Raw genomic sequence first — 25,501 nt, 5'->3', positions numbered from 1 at the left:
TTATACAACTATTGTCTTGCATTTTAATTTTAATATATACATACATATTTACATATATATATAAACTAACTTTAAAATACTTAATTTAAAAATTGAAATTTGACACATTTGAAATTTCAAGTTTAAATTATTTAAAATACAAATTTGAACTTCTCAAATATGAAATTTGAAATTTGAAAGTAGAAAGTTGAATTTGAAATTTGAAAACTTAAGCATTATTTATTAGCTAAAAATGTTATTGAAAACCAAATAAACTAAAAATGTTATTCAATAACATATAATTTCAATACAAATAAATAAGTATATAAAAAATAAAAAATTCCACATCCCATCTCGTATATATAGTGGGATGGGATGGACGTATTTTTGTCCCCCAATCCCGATTCCAGCCAAATCCCGCCAGCGCCGTCCCCCAGTCCCCTTGCCAGCCCTATAATTAGATCCATTAATTTTTAGAACCAAATATTATGTAAAGTACTTTATATATATATTTTCTCTTACAAAAAAATGTTATACAGTACTATAAATATAAAATTTTCTAAATTTTTACTTTAATCAATTCTATTCAGCCCGCTTTGGTTTCTTCTCATCTAGTTTACAAAGCGGTTAATTTTTTACCTTTTCTGTAAATACACCATTTTCAACCCCTAAAGAATCTTCGTGCGCTTTTCAACAATGGCAATCGCTTCGCCATCGACTCCATCTTTCTCGGCATCTATCTGCTGTACTCGTACTGATTCAACTCCAGCTCGTTCACTTCGATTCCCGCCGATCCAAACTCGGCTTCAATCTCGGCAATTCACGTTGTCTTGTCGGTCCTCTGTGCCTTCATCAAATGAATCCGACGGCGATCTCCAGTACGAGATTCAGCATGGAGTTTCTACTGACCAACGACGGCGCGGTTCGCTGGTGTTCGTCACTCTTCCGCTTGATGCTCTTAATTTCCCGGTAGGGACTATGAAGAGGAAGAAGGCGATGGTGCAGTCGTTTCGTGCTTTGGCGGCCGCTGGTGTTGAAGGAGTTGTGATGGAGGTATGGTGGGGACTGGTGGAGAGTGAATTGCCTAGGGTTTATAATTGGGAAGGGTATTTGGAGATTGTGGTGTTGGCTAAACATTGTGGATTGAAAGTTAGAGCTGAAATGGCATTTCATCAATGCGGTACAGGGCCTGATGATCCTTTCTGGTTCGTACACGTTCTGAATCTCTTCTTTTGGTCTTGTTTGGATACCAAAAACAAAGTGTTGTTTGTTTGTGGTTAACATTTCCTTTATTTCTCGTCCAAACACGTTTTGTTTTATTCCTTGAAAACGAATATAACTCTCAAATCACAAAACAAATTAATATGAAGAGTAGAATGTCCAGCTGCTGCTAGTACTTCACATGATTGACTATGACATGAATTTAAGTTTCTTCGCGTTTGACATTTATTAGTTGAATCTTTTGAATAAAAATTTGCCCGTAATATGGTGGAAGTCACATTTTCTATGCGGGTGTTCCAGTAAGCTTGACAGTGGCCATTTGACTCATAATTGTGTAGGTTTTTTTGTGTGTGTGTTCTAGCAAGCATTAGGGCTTGCTGGATGGTGTTTAAGCCAGTAAGTGAAGCTTATGGGTTGCATATTGGAATGGAGTAAGAGAAGCTTCTTGGACTGTCTTGAACTAGATTCAACTGAATGATTCTCCTTAAAATCAAACTAGTTGGCATATTAGTTATTGGGGTACATGTTTAGAATGCTTAGTTTTGTACTGTCAGGTTCCCTGGAATTGAAGATGACTTCTGTGTATTCTGTCAAGTTTCATACTGTTATGTATTAAATTATTAATTCCAGAAGAAAGTTCATACTATTACTTATTAAAAGATAATGCTCTACAGAGTTTCAAATAAGATCTTAGAAAAACGTTTTATGGTTTTGAACAACATAACTTGTATAGACATTGAGGTTTATCATAATAACTAATTCTATGATCCTATACCTGCACTTCAATTTTCCACAAACAAGTTAAAACCGTGGATCCTTTTTTATATAGAAGTGGGTTTGATGGTTAGTTTTCTTTCAGGAGTAGAAACTTTTAAAAAATATGTAGGGCAAAAGACACCTTTATGAGAGTGGACAAAATATCAGCCAAACTAAACAAGAAAGGACACATGATTTGGAATGAAGAGAGTAGCTTGTTAGGTACTTGAATCAATTTGATTGGTGAGAACAGACACATTGATTTTCATGTTTCGAAATTGATTGGCTTCATCAAAAGGAATAAAAGGAAGTGGCACAATTTGCATGGAGAAATGGATGAACAAGAAAGTTTGACAGCCTCATCCATGTGGATAATTATTTGAACAAGTTTCTCTTTTTGGTATATAATTGGTATCCGGGTTTTTTTTGAGAAGGTAACGATTATTGGTATCCGGTTTATTTAGTATTATGCATCTAGTGTTCCCCATCTAACTTGCGCCATAATTCATCTTCTACTCCCTTTGGCTGTGACGTTTAGGAAGTTGATAGCATGAAGTATTAATTCATATATTATTGTAAGATCTTGTAACTCATCAATATTGAGAGATCCCCAATTTCTGTAATTATGCAACTTTTAAGGATATAATCTGATCTTCACCTTTTGGTTACTTTGTAAACATTATTCAGTTCTCAAAATCTTGAAGGGAAAATCAAACAGTTCAATTCATTTTAGGCTACATGCTCAAATTCTTCAATATCACATTCATAAGTTTCACTTAAGTACACCAAAATCGGGTTACATGCTAGGAGGGTGTTGAGTTATATAATTTTCTCACATGGGACTAGTGCGTGATTTTTCTTATGTTACAGCAATATGAAACAACTAGATAACTTTCACACTTCCCGACATGTAGCCTGATTTTTTGGAGTTAAGGGATTTTGTTAAGCTTTTGGGCTACTTCACTTGCTGCCTTATAATTTTTGGGTTGAATGGTTGTCATGGGATCATAGAAAGCAGGCTCCTAAGTCAAGTTCTCATGGTCATCAATGAGCAAAAAAGAGTACCACATGCTTAATCCATAGTGAAAGAGTCACGCTTGTAAATGACAGATCGCGTTGCAAACATAAATAAATAAGTAAAAGTGTCTTGTCTCCTTAAATGAACCAACAATGTTATATGACAGTGAATGTTGGGCCGCTAAAATCTGATATATCCACGAGATGAGTGTCACTGGGATACACATGCTAAGATTGATGTATAGTCATACAAGATTAGAAATGATCACATTGATAATTAAATGAGAGAAGGTCAGTTTGGTCATGTCCAGCTTCCACCTCCACATGCACCGGTTTGGAGGTGTGAAGCTATAGTTAATTAAGGTGTTAAAAAGGGGATGAGGTAGACCTAAAGTCAAGTGGAAGGAAGTTATGTCAAAAGACCTATAATCTCTTGAACCCACTCATATCTAACGAAAAAACCGGACATAGTAAAAGTAAAAGATTTATATAGGCGATACCTAATAGTTGGGATTATTATTTAGTCGCATTAGTACATTTACTTTAGGTCTTATGCTTTCTAGTAGTCTTCAATCATATCTGAATTAAATTAAACTGCTGTTAAAATTTAGAGAACTTTTGGTATTAAATATTATTGTTATTTTTGTTGTTGTTTTCGTATAATATTGGTCTAGGATGAGCTTATTGTTGTTTTCATAGTCGGTTTGAACTTGCTTGAGATTGAGGTGTAGTATTAATTGTTATTCCACTTAAATGAGGTAACATAATTTAACAAATACCAACAGATTTCCCTGTACTAATGTGCCATAGTATAAATGTATAATGTTTACCTGGAGAAAGAAAAAAACCTTTTCAGGATGAGACTACGAACCCTAATGGAGCCAATGAGAAAGCAGTTGCAGGCCACAGACTTCCACACGGGAGGAAGTTCTGTTCTCTTTATGAGAAAGGCAGATACAAATGTTGAAAGAACTCGCTCCGTCCCAAAATAAGTGTCACCCTAGCAAAACAATTTGTCCCAAAATAAGTGTCACCTTAGGGATTCAAGACAATTAATATGTTTTTCCAACTATACCCTTATACTCCATCTTCTTAATAGTGTTCAATTTTTAAGAGACATTTATTAAATAGGGGTAGTTTATAAACTAAACATTGTATTTATTGATTACTTAATGGATGTGATTTTTGCTAAGCTGACACTTATTTTGGGGTGGAGGGTGTACATGCCAAAAGATCCACTTGGATGTATACTTGCCATTTTGAATGCACAAAGTCACTCTCTCCCCCTGCTCCCTACAAAGGTAGTGTGTGGAGATGTGATGATGGAAGAAAGATCACGATCTTCCCTATGGAATGTGTAGCAAAGTCATGTCTCTGCCGCACCCTTGCATGACCAAAGCTAAACAAAAGTTGCTCTCTTTTTGTGGAAATTCTTGCTTTGATCTTTTTTTGGTGAATTGCTGCTTTAGAATAAGGGCATTTTCTTCATCCAATCAATTTGGAGGTTTAGTAGAAGGGTACTTGATTCTTTTCTGTTTTTGAAAAGATTGGATTCTCTAGCAAATCAAAAAAAAAAGATTGGATTCTCTATTATTTCTCGTATAACGGGTTATATTTAATATTTTTGTGTTTAGGTGCTTATGGAGTGAAAGATACAGAAGATTGTTTCAAAACAGCGAGAATGATATAGCAAACATAAGATGATTTTATTTCTTGTATTTTTGGTGTAAAGGGAGAATACCCTGTTGAATGTATAACCAACAAATTATATAGATATGAATGTTTTGTTTAATGGAAAATTTTGAATTATCTTAAAAAAGGAAAACAGAAAATATTAGAACTGATTAAATAGATGCTAAAAGTTGCAATGACTAGGTTAATTTCATCATCAGTGGTAGTTCCTCTTTGTCACAAGTAGAGAAATGAGTTTGATTGTTATTTTGCTAACAAGAGTTCGCATTGTTTTCAGCTGGTCCTAGTCTGGCTATGTTTGTGGTAGGTAAAAGATTATGGAGAGAGTAAGTGTTTAGTTATGCAGAAGAGCATTTGTCTTCTTATGGCCGTTATGTGAGCTGATGAGTCACTGGACTAACTCTGTCCCACAATAGATTCCGTATTACTGAATGCTCTCTCTGTATTTGTAAACCTTGACTGGAAATTGGAATTATAGTTTTTCTTTTTTTAATTTTTTTTACAGTTATTTAAGTTTCAATGTTTTGGGGTAGTTATCTATCCTTATTGTTATTCGTTTTTTTCATTACGGTGGTGTACGGGCCAGCTTGATTGTGGCTCAAGTATTACACCAGGTACCTGCTACCTCCCACCAACACAGGTTTCAGGTAACTCTACATGCCCACACTTAGGTAGAGAGGAAGAAATCACCTAGTATTTATTCTTCTCTGGAATTTGAACACGAGAGAGAAGGAGAATGCTACCAAGGCGAGAAGGGTTCTCCCCCCCCCCCCCACTACAATGCCCACTAGACTACATCCTTGGGTGTTTGTTGAACTTTTTAAGCGTTGTGCTCTCCTGATCTTACTCTGCCTCTCGCTCTGCTGTTCCATTAGAATGATTGCTGCTAGTTAATAATTCACAATCTGAAAATTTCTCCTTTTGCTGCTACTAGGATTCCTCTTCCTCAGTGGGTTCGTGAAGAAATCGATAAAGATCCAGATTTAGCATATTCAGACAGGTTTGGAAGACGGAATATGGAATATATATCCATAGGATGTGATGTTCTTCCCGTTCTGCACGGACGATCTCCGATCCAAGCATATACTGAATTTATGAGGAGCTTCCGTGACACCTTCATACCATTTTTTGGTGGCGTCATAACTGTATGATGCTCACCTAATGCTTCACCAACTAACTTTTAATGGTGTTATACCTATGCAATTTAAATTTATGTTGCAGGGTATCCAAGTTGGAATGGGCCCTGCTGGTGAGTTGAGATATCCTTCATTCCCTTTACAGAAGACGGCTCGGACTTTGCGATCACGTGAACTTGGCGAATTCCAATGCCATGATAAGGTGTGAATAAAATGATTTTATGTATCTCAATTGATTTTTCATGTCAACCTCCAACCAAAATTGTGATTGTCTTCTTATGAGCTGGCAGTATATGCTTGCATCTTTAAATGCTTGTGCTGGGGAGATAGGAATGCGTGAGTGGGCCAATGGCGGACCTATTGGTGCGGGCAGTTTAATGCAAAATCCTGAAGGCTCAGAGTTTTTCAAAAGTGATGGTTCTTGGAACTCACCATATGGAGAGTTCTTCCTTGCATGGTACTCAGGGATGTTGCTGCTTCACGGTGAGAGGATTTGTAGGGAAGCAGAGTCTATATTCCGTGGTCTTGAAGTTAATTTGTCAGGGAAAGTGGCTGGGATTCACTGGCATTATCGTACAGAGTCTCACCCGTCTGAGCTAACGGCTGGCTACTACAATACATCAATTCGAGATGGTTTGCTGCCAATTGCTCGCCTGTTTGGCAGATATGGTTTTTCCATGTGTTGTACATGTTTCGAGATGCAAGATGCAGAAGCGCAGCAGATGAATCCTGACAGTAGTCCTGAAAGTTTTGTAAAACAACTTTCACTTGCCGCTAGGTTATGTGACATTCCTCTGCAAGGTGAAAACTGTGCAAGTAGCTTGGATGATGGATCATTTGAACAGGTGTTACGGATGTCTAGGTTCAACTGGAATGGTCCAGGAACTCCAACCTTCTCATTCAATTTTGTCAGGATGGACAAGAACTTGTTTGAATATCGGAATTGGGTTAGCTTTACTCGTTTTGTGAGACAAATGTCAGATGCCAAATTTTTTCGACCCAACCTAGGCTTCGGGGATGGTGATATGCCATTTTTGTCTTTATCAGCATCCTCCACTGTTGGAGTGGTTCTTGCATAGTAGGAAGAAAAACTTCAACCTGTAGTCATTTCCTAATGGTAGTTGCGTATTCTCACCCACAACAAGTCAAGGGTGTGCATATCTGTTGAATCTTCTGATCTGTTATTGTGAATTGCAAAGCAAAAGCTTGGTCTTTTTCGCGTAAATTTTTTGTCCTTGTACTGAAATGGTTCACTATGAGGTTGAAAATGAGTATTTCCTTTGTATCATAACGGTGCCATCCTTCCTATTATTTTGAGATTGTGGATGGCCAGCCTCTCTATTTCAGCTCAAGAGGTGAAACTCATGTTGGCCAAGATAATTCAGGTCAGTATGACAATTAACTCCTTTTAGTATTTTAATCTTCTAATAACTGGGGTTTGTGACAAGGATAGTCTTTGACCAATATAATTAAGTGAAATAATGGGAAAGTAATTTTTTATTTAATAAACTAATACAAGAAGGATTATGTTATGTACTTTAGGTGTGTTTTTAATCCTTCATTATTGGGTTTGTTTGAAGCATAGTGAAATGGAAAATCAACACATGGTCCTGATTTGAATGATTATGCAAATTGAATTACAAAAGTTGGAAGATTCATTCATCTCCAACAGGAATCCATGTGAAATTGTGGAGTGAAAGGAATCAATCAGTCAGTCCACTATAAACAAGGAAAATGAGGTGATCTACAGAACATCCACAATAAAAGTACTACATACCAATACAAAATTAATTAAAAAGACACGATTCAGAATTTGAACTCTATGAATTTGAGATCATGATTCTACCGCAACTTATTTAATTTATCGAGTCCCAATCAATTAATTTATTTGTACTAATTTAGTGACTAAGTTTTCCCTGTATTTTCGTTAATGTTGAAAGTATATAATTAATACAAAGCCAATTTTGCATCATTATTTGGTAAATAAATCCAAGAAAAAAGGAAAAATAAAGTGGGAAGATGCTTTTAGGTGATAATGAAAAGCAATTTCGTACTAAAACATGGATTCGTGCCTAACTTAAGTATTGTGGCCTACATTTATTTATGCTAAACTAGATACACTAAAGTAAATAATGATTAATGATTAAGGAAATTTATCCAAAAATGTGCAGTTTTAGTTGAAAAAGTCCATTAGGTAACTGGTCTGTGAGAAAGATAAAGTATATAGAGACTTTATCTCTATCTAGATAGAGAAAATGTTTCTAATATCCCCCCTCAATTTTGTGAGAATTCCAAATTATGCAAAAATCATACGTGAAAAAATATGATCTACGTGTATACTAAGTTAACTCGGAAAATGAATGAATCTGAAATATACGTCAACTTAAATCAACAATTACATACTCAATATATTTTACAAGTAAAATCTAAAGAAAATATGATGTACGTACACAAATTTTACCTCAGACTATACGTTAACTTAAATTGTATTTAAAAAAATAAATTGCTATCATATATAAATGATAATGGTACGTAGTAATTGACACAATAAGTTAGGCCATTTTTATATATGCATGGATAGTTGACTTTTATATTAAGGTGACAAATGAATTGAAATGCATTTGTGAATAATTTCAAAAAAGACATCGAGTGAAGTTTGTACAAAGACAGACGCACTAACTAGCTAGTAATAATTTACGTAAAAATTGTGAACTAAATACAAAAAAAAATTGCAACTATTTAAGCAGCTGGGTTTTCATCAATTTCAAGTAACTCAAACAAATATTAGCAATAATTTTTGAGAAGTTGCAAGTTTGGTAATATGAAGACTCTTCTTTTTGTTATCTGTCTCATCTTCATTTGCTCATGGCCAGGTGAATAATTTTACAATTATTATTTTGTATAATTTTCGCCTAAAATGAATTTAACGGTCAGAATGAATTCATACAATCAATCTCGTTTAGAATCGGGACATAATAGTCATATAGTACTACTGTTTTAATTTAATCAACTTGGTTTTCTAACTTTCAAATAATCAATTCATATTTGTTAATTAATTTCAAGTTTTTTGGTTTTCTATAGGTTGCAGCAATGGCATACAAGATGTGGCAAGGCTGCATAGCCTGCAGAGAGAGGTACTTTCTCAAGTAGATCATTTTTTTCTTGGACTATTTGCATTTTAATTTTCACGCGCTGATTGATATCTGTTTTTTGGACACAATTAATGTTGATTCTTGCAAGAAAGTTTCTTTTTGGGATAAGACACTTTCTACTTTAGATGATTTTACTCTCTGCCTGAAGGATTGAACCCTTGATCTCTAATTAAGAATGAAAAACTATGTATCATCTTAATGTATCCTTTAGTGATATATAAACCCGTATTATAATATTATTATAGTAATGAAAATAGATATCTACCTTGTTTTGCTCTTCCTTTCGATTAATGGTAAGTTTTATTGGTTATCATCTGTTAGTGTATATAACTTAATCATCGACCCGCCCCTTTCTTTGTTGTTAGGTGATTAACCAAATGAATATGCGCAAGGTTTTAGAGGTGGATGTGATGGTGGACTACAATGGTGGAGGTGGACCAAATACTGCACATACCCCTGGCAAAGGGTACCCTCCTAAAGGAGCCAATAATGCTAATTAATTTTTAAATATCATAGTACTATACTATATAAGTTTATATGTTATGAGGCAAACTAAATGTATCTACTATATATTGTGCTTTATCAGTTACTATTATTATGTATGTGATTTGCAATTTAGAGTTTTATATATGTATTATCATAGTTTTGACATTTCAATCTAATATATCAAAAGGGCATGTCCCTTATAAACATGTACCAATTGGATTGTTCGCCCATTGTGAAATCTATTAACGTCTCTTTAATTATACATAAAAAATATAATACTCCCCTTGTCTCGATTTATGTGGTACTTTTCATTTTATGAGAGTCAAACAGTTTAAGTTTGATCGGGAATTTGCGCATGGGATCTTGATTTTTTTTTAAATGAAATTTATATATTTGTAAACTACGTAAAAAGTACTATAAGTCACAATAATTAATAAGTCAAAATGTTTAAAAGATTTATGAAAAACTTATGATCAAAGATAGACTTGTTTGAATCTCAAAATTTGAAAAATCACATAAAATGAGACGGGGGAGTAATCAGAAAGTGTAATTAAAATTTGAAGTGATGATATTGATGAAGAGTCAAAAATAGATTTTTAAATCATACTTAGTGAATCTTTTTTCTAATTTGTTTTGTAACTATAGTTAAGACGCTAGTCAAAATTAATGTAATCTTTGACTTAAATTTTCAAATATGAAAATGTTTGAATTGGAGAGAAGCCAAATTCAACTTTATTCAATTACTAGGAATTTATTAAATTACGAACTTATCAAGAAATTATGTAATTAATGACATTCACAATAGAATGTATTTATAAGACACGTGATTTTACCAATTTCAAGTCATTCAAACAAATCTTGCCAACAATTCTGAAGTATTTTAAGTTTGAGAAATTGCAACTGTGTGGGGTAATATGAAGACTTTTCTTTTCGTTATCTGTCTCATCTTCATTTGCTCATGGCCAGTAAATTAACTTTACAATTTGTTTTCTTAAAAAAAGAAATTAACATATTTTTATTTTATATAATATCGGCTTAAGATGAATTTAAAGAGAATTCATATAGTTGATTTCAATTAACTTTGAAATGGAGAATTCAAATTGATTTTGTGTATTCTTTCTATAGGTCACACCAATGGTATACAAGATGTGGCAAGGCCAGAAGACCTACAGAGAGAGGTAAATTTCTGAAGTAGATCAATTTTTTTATATGTATAAAATTATTTGCACTTTGTGAGTACTGAATAAATACATGAATTTCAAAAATGGTGGGATGATAAGTATTCATCTGAAGATCTAGAATTCAAGATCTGTGTACAAAATTATTATGCTGGAAAATAAATTACTTTAATATGAGATTTTCAGACAAATTCAAATATAATCGAATCTCAATATAAAAACCAAAATAAGGAAACATTCAAAAAATACATTCAGAGTTATTTATCTCAATTCTTGCGCTTAAAAAACTTGACAAGCTATTAGGTTTGTACCATTCATATCCTAATAGTTTTTTGTCCTCAAGTGATGTTCAATACATATTTGAGATTTGATTAATTTAATTTCATGTTAGAAGTTTTTACTTTAAAATAAAACGCTCCTTATTAAGAGTGAAGAAATGTATATTATCATCTATCAAATCGATATAGATAACTTAAATTATTTTCTCCGTCTTTTTGTTAGGTGATTGACCAAATGAATGTGCGCAAGCTTTTACCTATGGATGCAACAGTTGACTATGATGAAGCTGGACCAAATTTTAATCATACCCCAGGCGGAGGATACCCTCCTATAAGAATAAAAAATGACAATTAATCTTTAAATGATTTTCTAAATATATAAAACCTTAAGCTTTATGTATTGAACTCTCAAATCTATATAACCGTTATCACCTTCTAAACTATATTAATAAGTTTAGAGTTCAATTATAAATCCTCGTAAAAGAAAGTGGACGAAAAAAATCAGACTTTTAACTAGCGTTTGGTTACAAATTTCTATATATTCTTGGCAAATTATTTTTGGGTAAAGTTTCACCATGCGTTTGGTCATGAATTTTGAGAGAAATATTTGACTGTTTCAGGAACTATGATTTATACCCATAAGTTTTAAAAATTATTAAAAATACCTTTAAGTTTGTATTATCATTTTATAATGAACATGTTTCGTTAAAAAATACCTTATAACATAATTGATAGCAATCAACAACAATAATAAAATAACAAAATAGCAATATGAAGAAATTTGGTAGATAAATTTTTGTTAGAATTATTAAATGATGGTTTTTTTTATAAAATATAAAAGTTTGGGGGTAATTTTTAAATTTTTTAAAATATCCAAATATTAGAACTTGACCGAAATACGAATTTTTTCTAGTAATTGAAAACATAAGATATTTGACAAATATATTTGCCAACTAGTAGCAAGTTGTATGACCAAACACCATTTCTCAAAATTTTCCTAAATATATTTATAGCCAAATGGATTCTTACTCAATATTTTGCATAAGTCTAATTTACTCTCATAAATCATAATTATCAACCTGAATCTCAAACATAATTTCTTAATTTTATTTGGTATTGAGCTGCTTTATGCGTCAGAAAAAAAATCGATTTTTTGTTTTTCTTGTCAAAGGTAGTTTACAAGATTTCAATGAAAATAAATAAATATAATGTTATATATAAAAGTAATTCAGAAGGCATGATCTTCCATGTATATTTTATTAAGGGATCTTCATAATTTGATTTGATTCAGTTTTAAATAAAATTAAAATTAAATCAATTATACATAAAAAGAAAAATCAAAAAGTATAATTAAACTTTAAAGTGATGATATTAATGAGGAGTCAAAAATAGTGGAAAAAGAGATTTCTCAATTAAAATTGGTGAATTTTTTTCCTCATTTGTTATGTAACTATAGTTAAGAGACTGGTCAACATTAATATAATCTAGGACTTCAAATTTCAAATATGACATATGTCACGAGGAAGGTGTGAATAGGAGAAAAACCAAATTCAACTTTATTCAATTACAATCTTATCTCATTAAAAATTTATTTAATTACAAATTTATCAGGAAATTATGTAATTAATGACATCCACAGTACAATGTATTTATAAGACACCTGATTTTCATCAATTTCAAGACTTTCAAACAAATCTTGCCAACAATTTTAAAGTATTTTTAGTTTGTGGTAATATGAAGACTCTTTTTTTTGTTATCTGTCTCATCTTCATTTGCTCATGGCCAGGTGAATTAACTTTATATTTATTTTTTAATTCAAAAAATTAACCTGTTTTTATGTTCTATAATATCGACTTAAGATGAATTTAAAGAAAATTCATGTAGTCGATCTCAATTAATTTTAGAATCGAGAATTCAAATCGATTTTGTGTATTCTTTTTATAGGTTGCACCAATGGCATACAAGATGTGGCCTTGCCACAAGGCCTACAGAGAGAGGTAACTTTCTCAAGTAGATTATTTATATAGATTATTTGTACTTTGTGAATGCTTAATAAATACATAAATTTATGAGATTGTGAGATGATAAGTACTCATCTGAAGATCTAGAATTCGAGATCTGGATATAAAATTATCTATGTTAGAAAATGAATTACCTTATATGAGAACAAATTCAAATATAATCGAGTCTCAATACAAATATCAAAATAAAAGAACATCCAAAAAATAAATTTAGAGTTATTTGTTCCAATTCTTGCGCTTCAAAAACTTGACAAGCTATTAGGCATGTATCATTCGTATGCAAATAATTTTTTGTCCTCAATTGATTTTCGATCATCTATTTGAGACTCAATTAATTTAAATTCATGAAATACATATTATCATCTATCAGATCAATATATATAACTTACAATTATTTTTTCCGTCTTTGTGGTTAGGTGATTGGCCAAATGAATGTGCGCAAGCTTTTAGCAGTGGATGCGACGGTGGACTACGATGAAGGTGGACCAAATTTTTCACATACCCCAGGCAAAGGGAACCCTCCTATAGGAGCCAAAGTTGCTAATTAATTTTTAAATGTATTTCTTATATAAAACCTTAAGCTTTATGTATTGAACTCTCAAATCTATGTAACCATTACCAGCTTCTCAACTATATTAATAAGACTAGAGTTCAATTACAAATTCTCGTAAAAGAAAGGGGATGTGAAGAATCAGACTCTTAGCTAGCGTTTGCCGTTTGACCCCAAATTTTTAAATGTCAAGTAATGACAAGTTGTAACCATTTCTCAAGTTTTTCCCAAATATATTTATTGCCGAATGGGTCCTTACTCAACATTTTACATAAGTCTAGTTTACTCTCATAAATCGTATTTATTAACTCAGATCTTAAATATAATTTCTTAATTCAATATAAGATTGTTTTATCTATATTGATCCTGACTTGTTCATAACAGTTTCAATAGCACTATATATCTACATAAGATTGGTTTAGTTAGCCTCCTGTTCGATTAGAAAAGATTAACAAACAACTTATATGATTGTTAATTGGTCTAGTGCTTAATTTGAAATCGTAAAAAGATAATCTTATTTAAATTGCTTAGCTAAAAATTTACATGTTCTCTAAAAAACTAAATTAAAAATGGGGGCCAAAAGTGTACTTTTGACAAATTAATCATGGATCATCATAACCTTCACATATCACATTTTCAAATGATAATCCAACGCATGACAGAGATTGCTCTCTTCTTACGAAAAGAAATTCTTTTACCGCGGAGATCCCAAATTATTCAACTTAAAATAAATTATTTTTAAATATAGAAAAATATAACTCTTTTTTATGATGATATATTCAATGAAATTCTACAAATAAATTCAATAAACATGTAACATTATATATATATATATATATATAGTAGAGAACTATCACAATAAATAAGATAAAATAGTTTCGAAGCAATTTTTAATTTCTTTATTAACCTCTTTATCATGTAAGAGGTTAAATATGATCTTGCAATAAATTTCTCTAAATACTCCTTCCGTCGCATATTAGTGGATCATTTTCTATTTTACACACATATTGAAAAATCATAAATAAGAAGATAATATTACTAATTCACACTTAAAAAGCTTCTTGGGAATATTGCAAATAAGTGTGAACACTTTTAAAAATAATTAATTATAATGGTAATATAGGGAAATTTTAATTAATATTTTTTTTTATTTAATAAGTTGATCAACTGGTATTCCCTTTGTCCAACAATAATTATCCACTATCGATTTGACACATCTTTTAAGAAACAATAAATAATATGGATAATATTACTATATTATCCTTTGACTTTTTTAAAATTTAATGCTTTGAAAAATGCATTAAATGATAAATAATATTTAATATCAAAGGGTAAAATAGATACAAACGTTAAATTATCTCTTGATTTTCTAAATTTGACAAGTATTGTTGGACATCTATTTCTAGTATAGTGGAGAACTATTGTTGGACAGAGGGAGTATGTGACAACTATTTTTAGTAAGATGATCAGTTAATATGAGACAGAGGAAGTTTTTCAGATCAGAAAAAAAAATTCGAGGATCTTAGTAACTCAGTTGGTTTGTTCGTGATGGTTCGATTCCCCACTTTATAATCCTCTCAGTACGGGGTCATAATACTTGTCATGGAATAATTGGTCCATGTCATTTTCTAGATGGCCCACTTTTATCTTGAGCCCAAGAATATAGGTGGCCCATTTAGTAGATGGCAGTCCGAATTCTTACCTTACCTTCACCTTCACTGTGTACCTTCTTCTTCAACTGTTTCTCAACTAACACTTGAAAAATACGTTCCAAAAATTTAATTAATCCTTAATTAATTCCCTTTTTTTATAACTCCCAAAATCACCATTTATATATATATAAACTTCAATTCTACCTGAAAATCCTTTAACATTAATCAGTTAACAATGCCGGGTATAGTTTCCGTCAAAACGCCACCGGAGGCTCCGCCGTTGAGAATTTCAGTTTCGGAGGAGACGAATGGACGGGTGGATAGATCCGAACCTGTTATCCCGAAGAGCAACTCTCCGGCGCCGAGGAGACCTCCTTCACCGTCTCCGTCAACTTCACGGGCTAAGCCATCACCGGATCGGAGCTCAGGGAAGAAGAAATCTCCACCGGAGAAGGTTGTGATTGATGAGTCGTCTCTTGATAATCCCGATCTAGGACCGTTTCTGCTGAAGTTAGCGCGTGATACGATTGCTTCCGGTGAGGGACCGAATAAGGCGTTGGATTATGCGTTAAGAGCTGCGAAGTCGTTTGAGAAATGTGCGGTTGACGGTGAGCCTAGTTTGGATCTGGCTATGAGTCTTCACGTTGTGGCAGCTATTTATTGTAGTTTGGCGAGGTTTGAAGAGGCGATTCCGGTGCTGGAAACGGCGATTAAGGTGCCAGAAGTTTCGAAAGGTGCAGATCATGCGCTTGCGGCGTTCTCTGGGTATATGCAGCTTGGTGATACTCATTCCATGCTTGGACAGTTGGATCGGTCGATTGAATGTTACAAGGACGGTTTGAAAATACAGATGGAAGCTTTAGGAGATACAGATCCGAGAGTAGCTGAGACTTGCAGGTATTTGTCAGTTATCATAACGTCTCTTTGTTCCTTTTAATATGAAACTGTAAAGCTGAACATAGATAAAGGATTCTTATACCTGGCCAATTGACAATGCTTAACAGACTGTATCAATTAATATGTAATGCATATTGCACTTCTTTTGTTTTCAGCTGTGTTTATACTGTGAAAGCTATTATCATTTGAAGCATTATTAGGATTCAGTTGAAATATTATCAATTGAAAACAGCAGTAAATGTAGCAATTCGTACTTATGTAATTCCTATATCTGATTATCATAGTCAAATTGGATAGATGTGCTTTTTTCCGGTAAGGGAATTGGTTCTTTAGGAAGTCCAGTTAGCAGATCCATCTGATTGAGGTTAATAATTCATCCAACTTGTCCAATGCTATTATAATGTTCTTTCTCTAAGAAAAAACTTTTTGCTGTACTTATAGAGGATAGTCATGTGATTTTCTACAAACTCTTGTCTTTCTGAAATAAAGGTTCTTGCTTTTGCTCTTCTTTTTTCAGTTAGTGGTGGCTATAGGCCTTCAATGTTGGTCATATGTCTTATACTTTTCTTTTCACATGTTATCTGTTAGTTGGCTTTAAACATGTTCTTTTTCCGTAAAATTTTCTTACAAGTAAAACTGACACTTAATATAAACTTTATTTACTGGAATTCGTTGAGATGCAGATAGTGGTATATGTTGGCAAAGGCGGTGCTCATCGGTGGCTAGGTGTTATAATGGTAGTGGGGGATTCACTGTTAGAACTGAGGGATACTCATTGTTTTTAGGAATCTTATGGAGCAGATTCTGGCAAATCATGGGGGGGTTGTTTCTCTCAAAATATATTCAACATTTTATAAAGACTCAAAGAGATCAATTTCTTAAAAATATTCAATGAGTATTACATGTATTGATAGGTGTTTAGTAAAGTAAACCATGAAACTATATTAGGCTGTTTGATGTTCATGATTGTTGTTTATAAAGAATATCATCAATATAACTATTTCACTGGGATGGCATTGATCTGCTCAATATGGCTGCTTTAAGTTCACGGGCCTAAATGTCCATTCTTATTACATTAGCTAGTTTGTGTAACACTCTTCCTTCATAGCTTTTAATTGGCAACAATCTATGTGATTCTTATGCTCTAACTAAGGCAACTGAATTGTAAATTATTCAGGTACTTGGCTGAAGCTCATGTTCAGGCAATGCAATTTGATGAAGCAGAGAATTTGTGCAAGAAAACACTGGAAATCCATCGTGTCCACAGTCCACCAGCTTCTCTTGAAGAGGCAGCTGATCGTCGTTTAATGGCTCTCATATGTGAGGCTAAAGGTGATTACGAGGCAGCCCTTGAACACCTTGTACTTGCAAGCATGGCTATGATCGCTAATGCACAGGAAAATGAGGTTGCAGCTATTGATGTTAGTATTGGGAACATCTACTTATCTCTGTCTCGTTTTGATGAGGCTGTCTTCTCTTATCAAAAGGCACTTACTGTTTTCAAATCGTCTAAGGGTGACAACCATCCCTCAGTTGCATCTGTCTTTGTAAGGCTGGCTGACCTATACTATAAGACAGGGAAACTGAGGGAATCCAGATCCTACTGTGAAAATGCCTTGAGAATATATGCAAAACCTGTGCCTGGAACGACTGCAGAAGAGATTGCTTGTGGATTGACGGAAATTTCAGCTATTTATGAGTTATTTAATGAACCCGAGGAGGCATTGAAACTCCTGCTCAAGGCAATGAAACTTTTGGAGGATAAACCAGGGCAGCAAAGTACAATTGCTGGCATTGAAGCACGGATGGGAGTTATGTTTTATATGGTTGGAAGATATGAAGAGGCACACAGCTCCTTTGAAAATGCTGTAGCAAAACTCAGGGCTGGCGGTGAGAGAAAGTCAGCCTTCTTTGGGGTTGTTTTGAATCAGATGGGATTGTCTTCTGTTCAGTTGTTCAAAATAGACGAGGCTGCTGAATTATTTGAAGAAGCAAGACGAATTCTGGAACAGGAGTGTGGTCCTTGTCATCAAGATACCCTTGGTGTCTATAGCAATCTTGCAGCAACTTATGATGCATTGGGAAGGTAATGTCATATTTTAAAATATTGCCTTAAGTACTTGGATGAACCTTGCTGATTAATCCACTAATTTATTACAAATGCATTGATACGTACTACTTTTGCCACACTAATCTGCTGCCAATATTCAAAATTTAAATCAAATGAACATATCTGCCTTGCTATGAGACATGCATATATTTAAAGTAGCATTACCACTATAAGCATCTTCACTGATATATAACTACTCTGATTGATTTCATTTTAAAAAAAATTATTTTGAGATTTATGATGCTATGTTCATTCCACTTGGAACACGTGTGTGGTGGATTGGATGGAGGTAATGCCCATTGTTGTGAAAAAAATTCTGTTGCTGTGATTCTATTCAACTTGTCTAAAAGGAAACAAAATAGAAGAAAGAAAGGGAGAGACCTCATTATATTCAGTAATGAAAGCTAGATGTATTTCTCAGTTGTGTGATCTCAACTAAATACCATTTCAGTTAGTATTTTGAGATAGGCACACAGAGTTGCTTCAATGGTATCTTCCTTTCAACTGCTTTGTGCTGTTCAGCTTATTTCTGTCTTATGTATTGCAGAGTTGAAGATGCCATTGAGATTCTGGAGTATGTTCTTAAATTGAGAGAAGAGAAGCTTGGAACTGCAAATCCTGATTTCGATGATGAGAAGAAAAGGCTAGCTGAGTTATTGAAAGAAGCAGGCAAATCTCGCAACAAAAAAGCAAAGTCACTTGAGAACCTTATCGATCCTAGTTCTAAAACGACAAAGAAGGAGACCTCAAGGAAGTGGTCCGCCTTTGGGTTTAGGAGTTGATTGTGTACATTGGAATGCATTTTCTGTAACATAGAAGATCATGTATAGTGCTAATCTGTTATTTGTGAGGCATGTTGTTTGTTGTCCCTTTGAATTTGCCATTGTTGTTCATTTTCGTTATTGTTCAATTGGTTATTGGTGTGATTTTGAAGGTGTTCTGCCAAGAGTGCAGTTCTTTCTTTTTCTCTCCTACACTCCAGGAAAGTTGAATTTATATGCAGCTAGAAATGAAACATCCATATCTATATGTTTTTTTTTGTTTCTTTTTATGTAGTAGCATTCTATTTTATTTATTTTTTCAATTTTGCGTGATCGCTAATTTATCTCTTTGAAGAAGGTAATTGTCATGAATGGGGGAGTTAAACCGTTTCTCTTATGGTTTTGAATATTTGAGATGGAGAATTTAAGCATGTTTTGCTTTAGGTGATTTTGATAACTCGTTGATTGTCATGTGGCTTGTATAGTGTTAGTCGAAGGTAATGATTTTAATTCGAAAATTGATTAAATGAAGTTCTATTTCGAGTTAACAGTTGAAAAAATATCAAAATTATCCTCAAAGCTCTTTATTTTTCTCCTTTTTATCTAAATTATCACTCTTTTCAATTCAACACCTCAATGTTGATTTGACCAAATATTTACTATCAAACGACAACAGATGCATATCGGTCAACTCAACACCTGTATTTTAATACAAATGGAATGATAGTTAAGGTATGAAACACACAAAGTAATAGTTAAGTAGTTAAATAGAATAGTAAATAATTGATGTATAAAATTCACGAAACAAAGCTAGTTTTGTTGTGTTTTTTATCCTTTTAACTCTTGTTTTTTTTGTTGGATAGACTTTGAAGGTTGCAACATTGCAAGGATTTTGAAATAATAAATGACCTGCACTCAATAAATATTGTTATGTAGTTTCTGCAGTTTTATGATACCAGCAGAAACACCAGAACAAGTTGCTATTTTCAGAAGAATAACAAGTTTGGTACCTAAAGATCCATAAAGTTACACTTCAGTCCTCATGATAACATGGATTTGTTTACTGCTTCTACTTGGGCTTATTGGACATGTACAAGAAAGCCCATCAACATTTAATTTTGGCCCAAAACATTTTTATTTGTGGAAGGCCATTTGGAATAGGCCTAAACCTTGACAGGTACCAAAGCCCATAGGATTCAATTTCTCACCCAATGCAGTTCTTTATGTTATCCCTTCGGATAAAATTTTCACGGGTAGCCTCGATATCACTATTTAATTTGTATCTAATTTTTTAAACTATTTGCACGTCTTTCACTTTTAAAATAACTTTAGATATGCGGTGTATGATTCGGGCAAATTGAAATTCATTCATATCTGAAGTTGTTCTGAAGTGGATAGATTTGCCAATTTTTATGCACTACGAGTATATCTTAAATGGTGGTCTCAAAATTGAGTATTTGTCCACTTTGGTCTCGTTTTTCAAACATGGAACTTTTTTTTTGTTGTGTCTAAGTCAAGCAAACTGAAGTTCATTCATATCTGAAGTTGTTTTGAAGTTTTGATTTACAAATTTTTATGCTACTACGGGTATGTCTTAGATAATGAATCATTACAAGTTAAAAAAGAAGACGACAATCTCATGTAGCTTTATGCAAAATTTGTTTTCTTTATATGATATCTACGTCATATAATATTCTTGGTTTATCCATATAAATTATATCGTTCACGCTTCAAGTATCCGTCCCTAGGTGTGCCAGCCGGGGTTCATATTATTTTTAACAAAAAGTGTAATGTCAACTCATTAACATTTGAACTATATAAAATTAGTAATTAATTATGTTAAATGTGTAACTTATGTAATTATCTTTTAACCTAATGTATAGTCACAAGGTGTACTAAAAAAAATTTAAGTGGAAAAAGATAGACCTCTCAATGTGTAGCACCAATTCAATGGTCTCTTTCTATTTACCATTTTAGGAAGAAAGCAAATATACAAAACAAAACCAACATTATCATATTCTTACCATGATGTAACATATGAAAATTTTGGTCCATTCATCTCAATTTTAAAAAATCCAAAAAAGTGAGGTAATATTTGGTGCTAATCTTAACCTTTATGAAGACAAAAAAAAAAGTGCAATGATGACAACAAAAATAATTGGAGATACAAAAATAAGAGTCAAAATTTAAGGTTTATAGGTTCTAAATTTAATATTAAACATAACTCGTTTTAGTTACTCATTCAAAATTAAGTATTTATACTATATTTAATGAATTTTCTAATGCAAGTACATGGCCTAAGCAAATGTTATTGAATTTGTCTAAATTCATAGTTTAAACTTCTGTTTGACCATAGATTTTGAGGGTAATTTTTTAAAAAAAAAAATAATTGAAAACATTGTTTGTTCATAAAAATAATTTAAAAATTCATATTCTATCAGTTTTTGGATGAAGTTTCACTTTCACTCAAAAAAATTAATTTTTTCAAGTAAAATACGTGTCCAATACAACTTCAAATTTCAAAATAATTGTTTTTTTTACAAACATCAACATTTTTTTAAGTGTCAACTATTTCTATGATCAAACGATACTTAAATCCTTTTTAACATTTTAAGAATTGTTTCATAAAAAGGGGTTGTCTTATTTTGGGTTTATTTTCACATAGTGAATTTTTTGCACCTTTCAATTTGCTACAAATCTACGTGCATTGATGAGACATGTGATAGGTTCTACTAGGTTTTAAAAGAAAAAAAGAAACAATAAGAATAGGGTGACATAAATAGGAGGAAAAAAACATGCTTTAAAACTTCATTGTACCATTATAGACATGTTACTATCAACTCAATAATTTCTAGAATTATTTGGAATGTTTTTGGCACTGATTTTAAAGTGGAATTGGATTCATGGAATATTGGGATTTTGATTTTTTGATATTCACATGTCAACAATATATTCCTATTTTCTCCTTATCCATCAGAGTTGAATTTAGGGTGAATTCTATGAACATATATATAATTTCGATCAAAATTTAATGAGTTTAACTTTTAATTTTCACCTTAAAACTATTTTGAGTTTATAATGTCGAATTCATAATTTAAAGTTTGTTGAAAGTTGAGCGACTTAATTAGTGTCAGTAGTAGGAAAAGTAAAATAAAAATAAAAATCGCAAAACAAGATTTTTTTTTTAAAAAAAATCACAAGGTATGACTTGACATAACAAGTTATATGTTGCTTAATTCCTACATAAATTGTATGTAGTTAGATGCATAAGTTCAATTCATGTAAGGCATAATTTAGTTCATACAAAACTTGTGCCGATAGAGACATAAGGTTAGTTTTAAAATATTATGCTTTAAGAAGTTCATAACCCACAAGTTATATGTCTTACCAAGCTTAGTTTCTATATAACTTATGTCCATGCAAAAAACTGAAGATATTGAGCCAATTGAACCTGTTTATAAATTTTTAATCTTCGATCATTTTAAAATTATTATAAAAATCACACTTATTTTGAACTCACCGAAAAGATATGACGTCTCCGGTATTGATTCCATGCATGAAAGTAAACGCATTTTGGGTTATCCATTAGAAAGAAAGTGTTGTAAGTAAGTATATTTCAGAGTAAGGTTAAACCAATTTCTATTCAAACTTATCTTAGCTTAAAACTGAAATTAAGTGTTAAAGTGAACTACATGAAATATATTGGATGGACCATTTTTAAGCAAGACAAACAAAATACTCCCCCGTTTACTTTTACGTGTTTATTTTAGATTTTGCTCCCTCTTAATAAATAATGATTGATATGGAAAGTTTACTATATTGTTCATACTAATTGAGGTTAAGTACTATTAGATCGTCTTAGAAAATGATATGAGAAATATATAAGTCTTTTCTTAAAATGTTAAAATTTAAAATTGACCAGTAAAAATGAACGAATAAAGTATTTTCAACAATTTGTTTTCATCCATCTACAATTGAATAATGATTATTTCCATTATTACATCAATAAATTTTTAAAAAAGGAAATTGTTTGTCCATTTTTTGCATAAAATGGAATCATAATGGATTATTGGTGAAAGGGGACGGTGGCTATGGATGTAAAGGTTCTATGCACATTAATTGGATACAATTTAATGCTATTTTCCCTCCGTTCCACCAATAAAATTATAAAATTATTCGATAATGTTATCGGTCTTTTCGTTCTACTAGAAAAAAAACTTTAGAATGACGTATTTTTATATTTAAATTGAAAATTTATGAAATATTGTAAATCTAAGCATACAATATGCACTAACTCAACTGATTCGAATTTATATCATTTATTATAAAGGGAAAGCATGGTAGAGTTCATATTCATTTCATCAAAATAAAAGTTGTATACAAATTGATTGGTCACAATTAATGCTCTTTTCCTCTTTGCAGTTTTCAATTTAATATGCATTTTGTCAGTCAATTTGAATTCACATAGTATACAATTTATTAAATTAAAAAGTTTTTTATCAAATTTATTTTTATTTTCCTAATTTAGATTCAAAAACTAAGTATAAAAAGATCTTTATCTAGTCCAACAATTAATGATTTTATGCATGTTAAATGGGCACAATTAATCAATGCTCTTTTCCTCTTTTCAATTTTCTTTCATCATTATATCACTGACTTAACACTTTGTTTGGATGGTTATTGCGTATTGTTTCATAATATATCGTAGATATTATATTGTGTTGTATTTTATTGTACTCATGTCTTGTTTTTTATGACGGTAATATTTGGATAAATTGTATCGTTCTTCATCGTTACATAATGTCACACATTCATAATTTCAATGATAAATCTCCAAAAAAAGTAGGGTACGAGGTAGAGCTACTGTGAAAATGTAGGATAAAAGATGAAATTTATAATTATTAAATAATAAATAAACATAAAATGAGAAGAAAATATTAAAGTAAAGACGCGATCACACCAAATCGGTCGTTACATAAAATAGATTTTTTCGTTGTTACCTAATAATGGATTTAAATGATACGATACACTAGTATTTAAGCATCAAAACAAACATTGTATTTAAATTAACAATACAATACATGTAACCATCATCCAAACAAGGTATATAATCAATTTGAATTCACGTAGCGTAAGACTCATCAAATGAGAAATAATATTAATCATGAATCTTTTTTATTTTTGAAGTTCAAACTAAAAATCTTTAATTCCGTCCCACCCAAGTAAAGATTTTATGCAATATTATTTGGGCTCAATTGATGGTCTTTTCCTTTTTTCATTTTCCTTATATGTACTTTTATTTATTTGGTATTCGATTTCTACTCACTCGATTAATTCAGTCATGTGCCATTTTACATCATTATAAATAGAAGCATTCTTACAACAAATTTACTTATTTTAAAAGACTTGTGCTTAAAATTTTTGATTAAAAGTGAAGGAACACATTAAAAAAATTCATTTAATTAATTTCACCAACTACGTACTTTATAACTAACAAGTTAATCAGAATTTATTATTTTTGTCAGAGAAATGAAGACAGTTGAGTTGGATTCCTCTAAGTACTTGAAGTATGTACTTATTTTTTTGTCACTCTCTTAGTATCAAAAATGTTTACGCAAATGCATTGAATATTTATCCAACTGAATTTGGATGTTCTTGAAAGTTTTAAGAGCTCGTTTCGATTAGTTGATTGTAACATCAATGAAATTTTATAAATAAATTAAACAATTATGTGTATAAATATAACCAGTGTATATGAGGCAAAGCTAGAGGTCAAGGTACGAGTTCAGTTGAACTCAATAACTCTCAAGTCATAATGAAAAAATAAAAAAAGAATGACAAACTAAATAGATAAAAATTGTTCATTTAATAATACAATAATAAAGGTTTATGTTTTCGAATGGAATTAAGGGGTTAACCATTTGACATGAATACTCTCTCCGTCTCATTTTAAGTGTCGTTTTAGCATTTTTTATGCCCATTAGAAAAAAATAATAAATTCAAGCAATAATTTACTAAACTATTCTTGTTTAATAAAGATAAATTTTGTCCTTATTAATTAAACATCTTTATATAATTATTTATCAAAAATCATAATTTTTTTCATATACTTTAAATTTTGAATCTGACATCGACGATACTAAGTACATTTTGTGACACATGAATTGTAATGCCTAAGCATTTGAGTTTCAAAAAACATGTTGAAGCAAACTCCTTAATGTCTCAACTAACTTATAATTTCACAATGGCAGGTTAAATTTGTCCTTATATTATTAATACTTAAATGAAATAATTAATTATTTTTGTCTTGTTGTCTCCTACTTTCTGTTCTGCCTACACTATATTTAGTCATAATTTTTTGGTTTACAGTTACACATTTGCAAACGTTACATATATTGTCACCAAGTAAAACAAAAAAATAAATTTTAAAAAAAACGTTACACATTGCTCAAAAGGTCAATGAAGTAATTAATGACATAATAATAATTTAATTAGTGTTTGGTGATTAGTAGTACATAGCTAATTAAGGATTTATTAGTTCTTCTTGTTAGATTAAATGGTTAAAACAGTCAAAAAATAGTTAAATATCCTCCTTTCACGTATTGAATAAATCTT

At 31.7% G+C, this 25,501-nt stretch overlaps 2 protein-coding genes and 1 long non-coding RNA gene across 3 annotated transcripts; all 3 read left to right on the top strand.

The window, feature by feature from the left end:
- The first annotated feature begins 577 nt into the window (after positions 1-577).
- Positions 578-7,092, top strand: LOC125842104 (beta-amylase 1, chloroplastic-like). Its single transcript, XM_049521309.1, has 4 exons — positions 578-1,184; positions 5,600-5,810; positions 5,887-6,003; positions 6,092-7,092. Exons 1-4 carry the CDS (start codon positions 676-678, stop codon positions 6,878-6,880), a joined length of 1,626 nt encoding a protein of 541 aa, XP_049377266.1. The 5' UTR covers positions 578-675; the 3' UTR covers positions 6,881-7,092.
- A 3,471-nt stretch (positions 7,093-10,563) lies between these two features.
- On the top strand, positions 10,564-11,360 carry LOC125843284 (uncharacterized). Its single transcript, XR_007443957.1, has 2 exons — positions 10,564-10,617; positions 11,119-11,360. It is a non-coding gene; the product is annotated as an uncharacterized LOC125843284 (long non-coding RNA).
- Positions 11,361-15,169: 3,809 nt separating this feature from the next.
- Positions 15,170-19,165, top strand: LOC125842409 (protein KINESIN LIGHT CHAIN-RELATED 1-like). Its single transcript, XM_049521710.1, has 3 exons — positions 15,170-16,015; positions 17,193-18,101; positions 18,673-19,165. Exons 1-3 carry the CDS (start codon positions 15,354-15,356, stop codon positions 18,905-18,907), a joined length of 1,806 nt encoding a protein of 601 aa, XP_049377667.1. The 5' UTR covers positions 15,170-15,353; the 3' UTR covers positions 18,908-19,165.
- Positions 19,166-25,501: the final 6,336 nt, after the last annotated feature.

This window comes from Solanum stenotomum, chromosome 10 (genome assembly GCF_019186545.1).
Source record: "Solanum stenotomum isolate F172 chromosome 10, ASM1918654v1, whole genome shotgun sequence".
Taxonomy (NCBI): domain Eukaryota; kingdom Viridiplantae; phylum Streptophyta; class Magnoliopsida; order Solanales; family Solanaceae; genus Solanum; species Solanum stenotomum.
The sequence above is the reverse complement of the archived record's forward strand: the minus strand, read 5'-3'. Positions and strand labels throughout refer to the sequence as shown.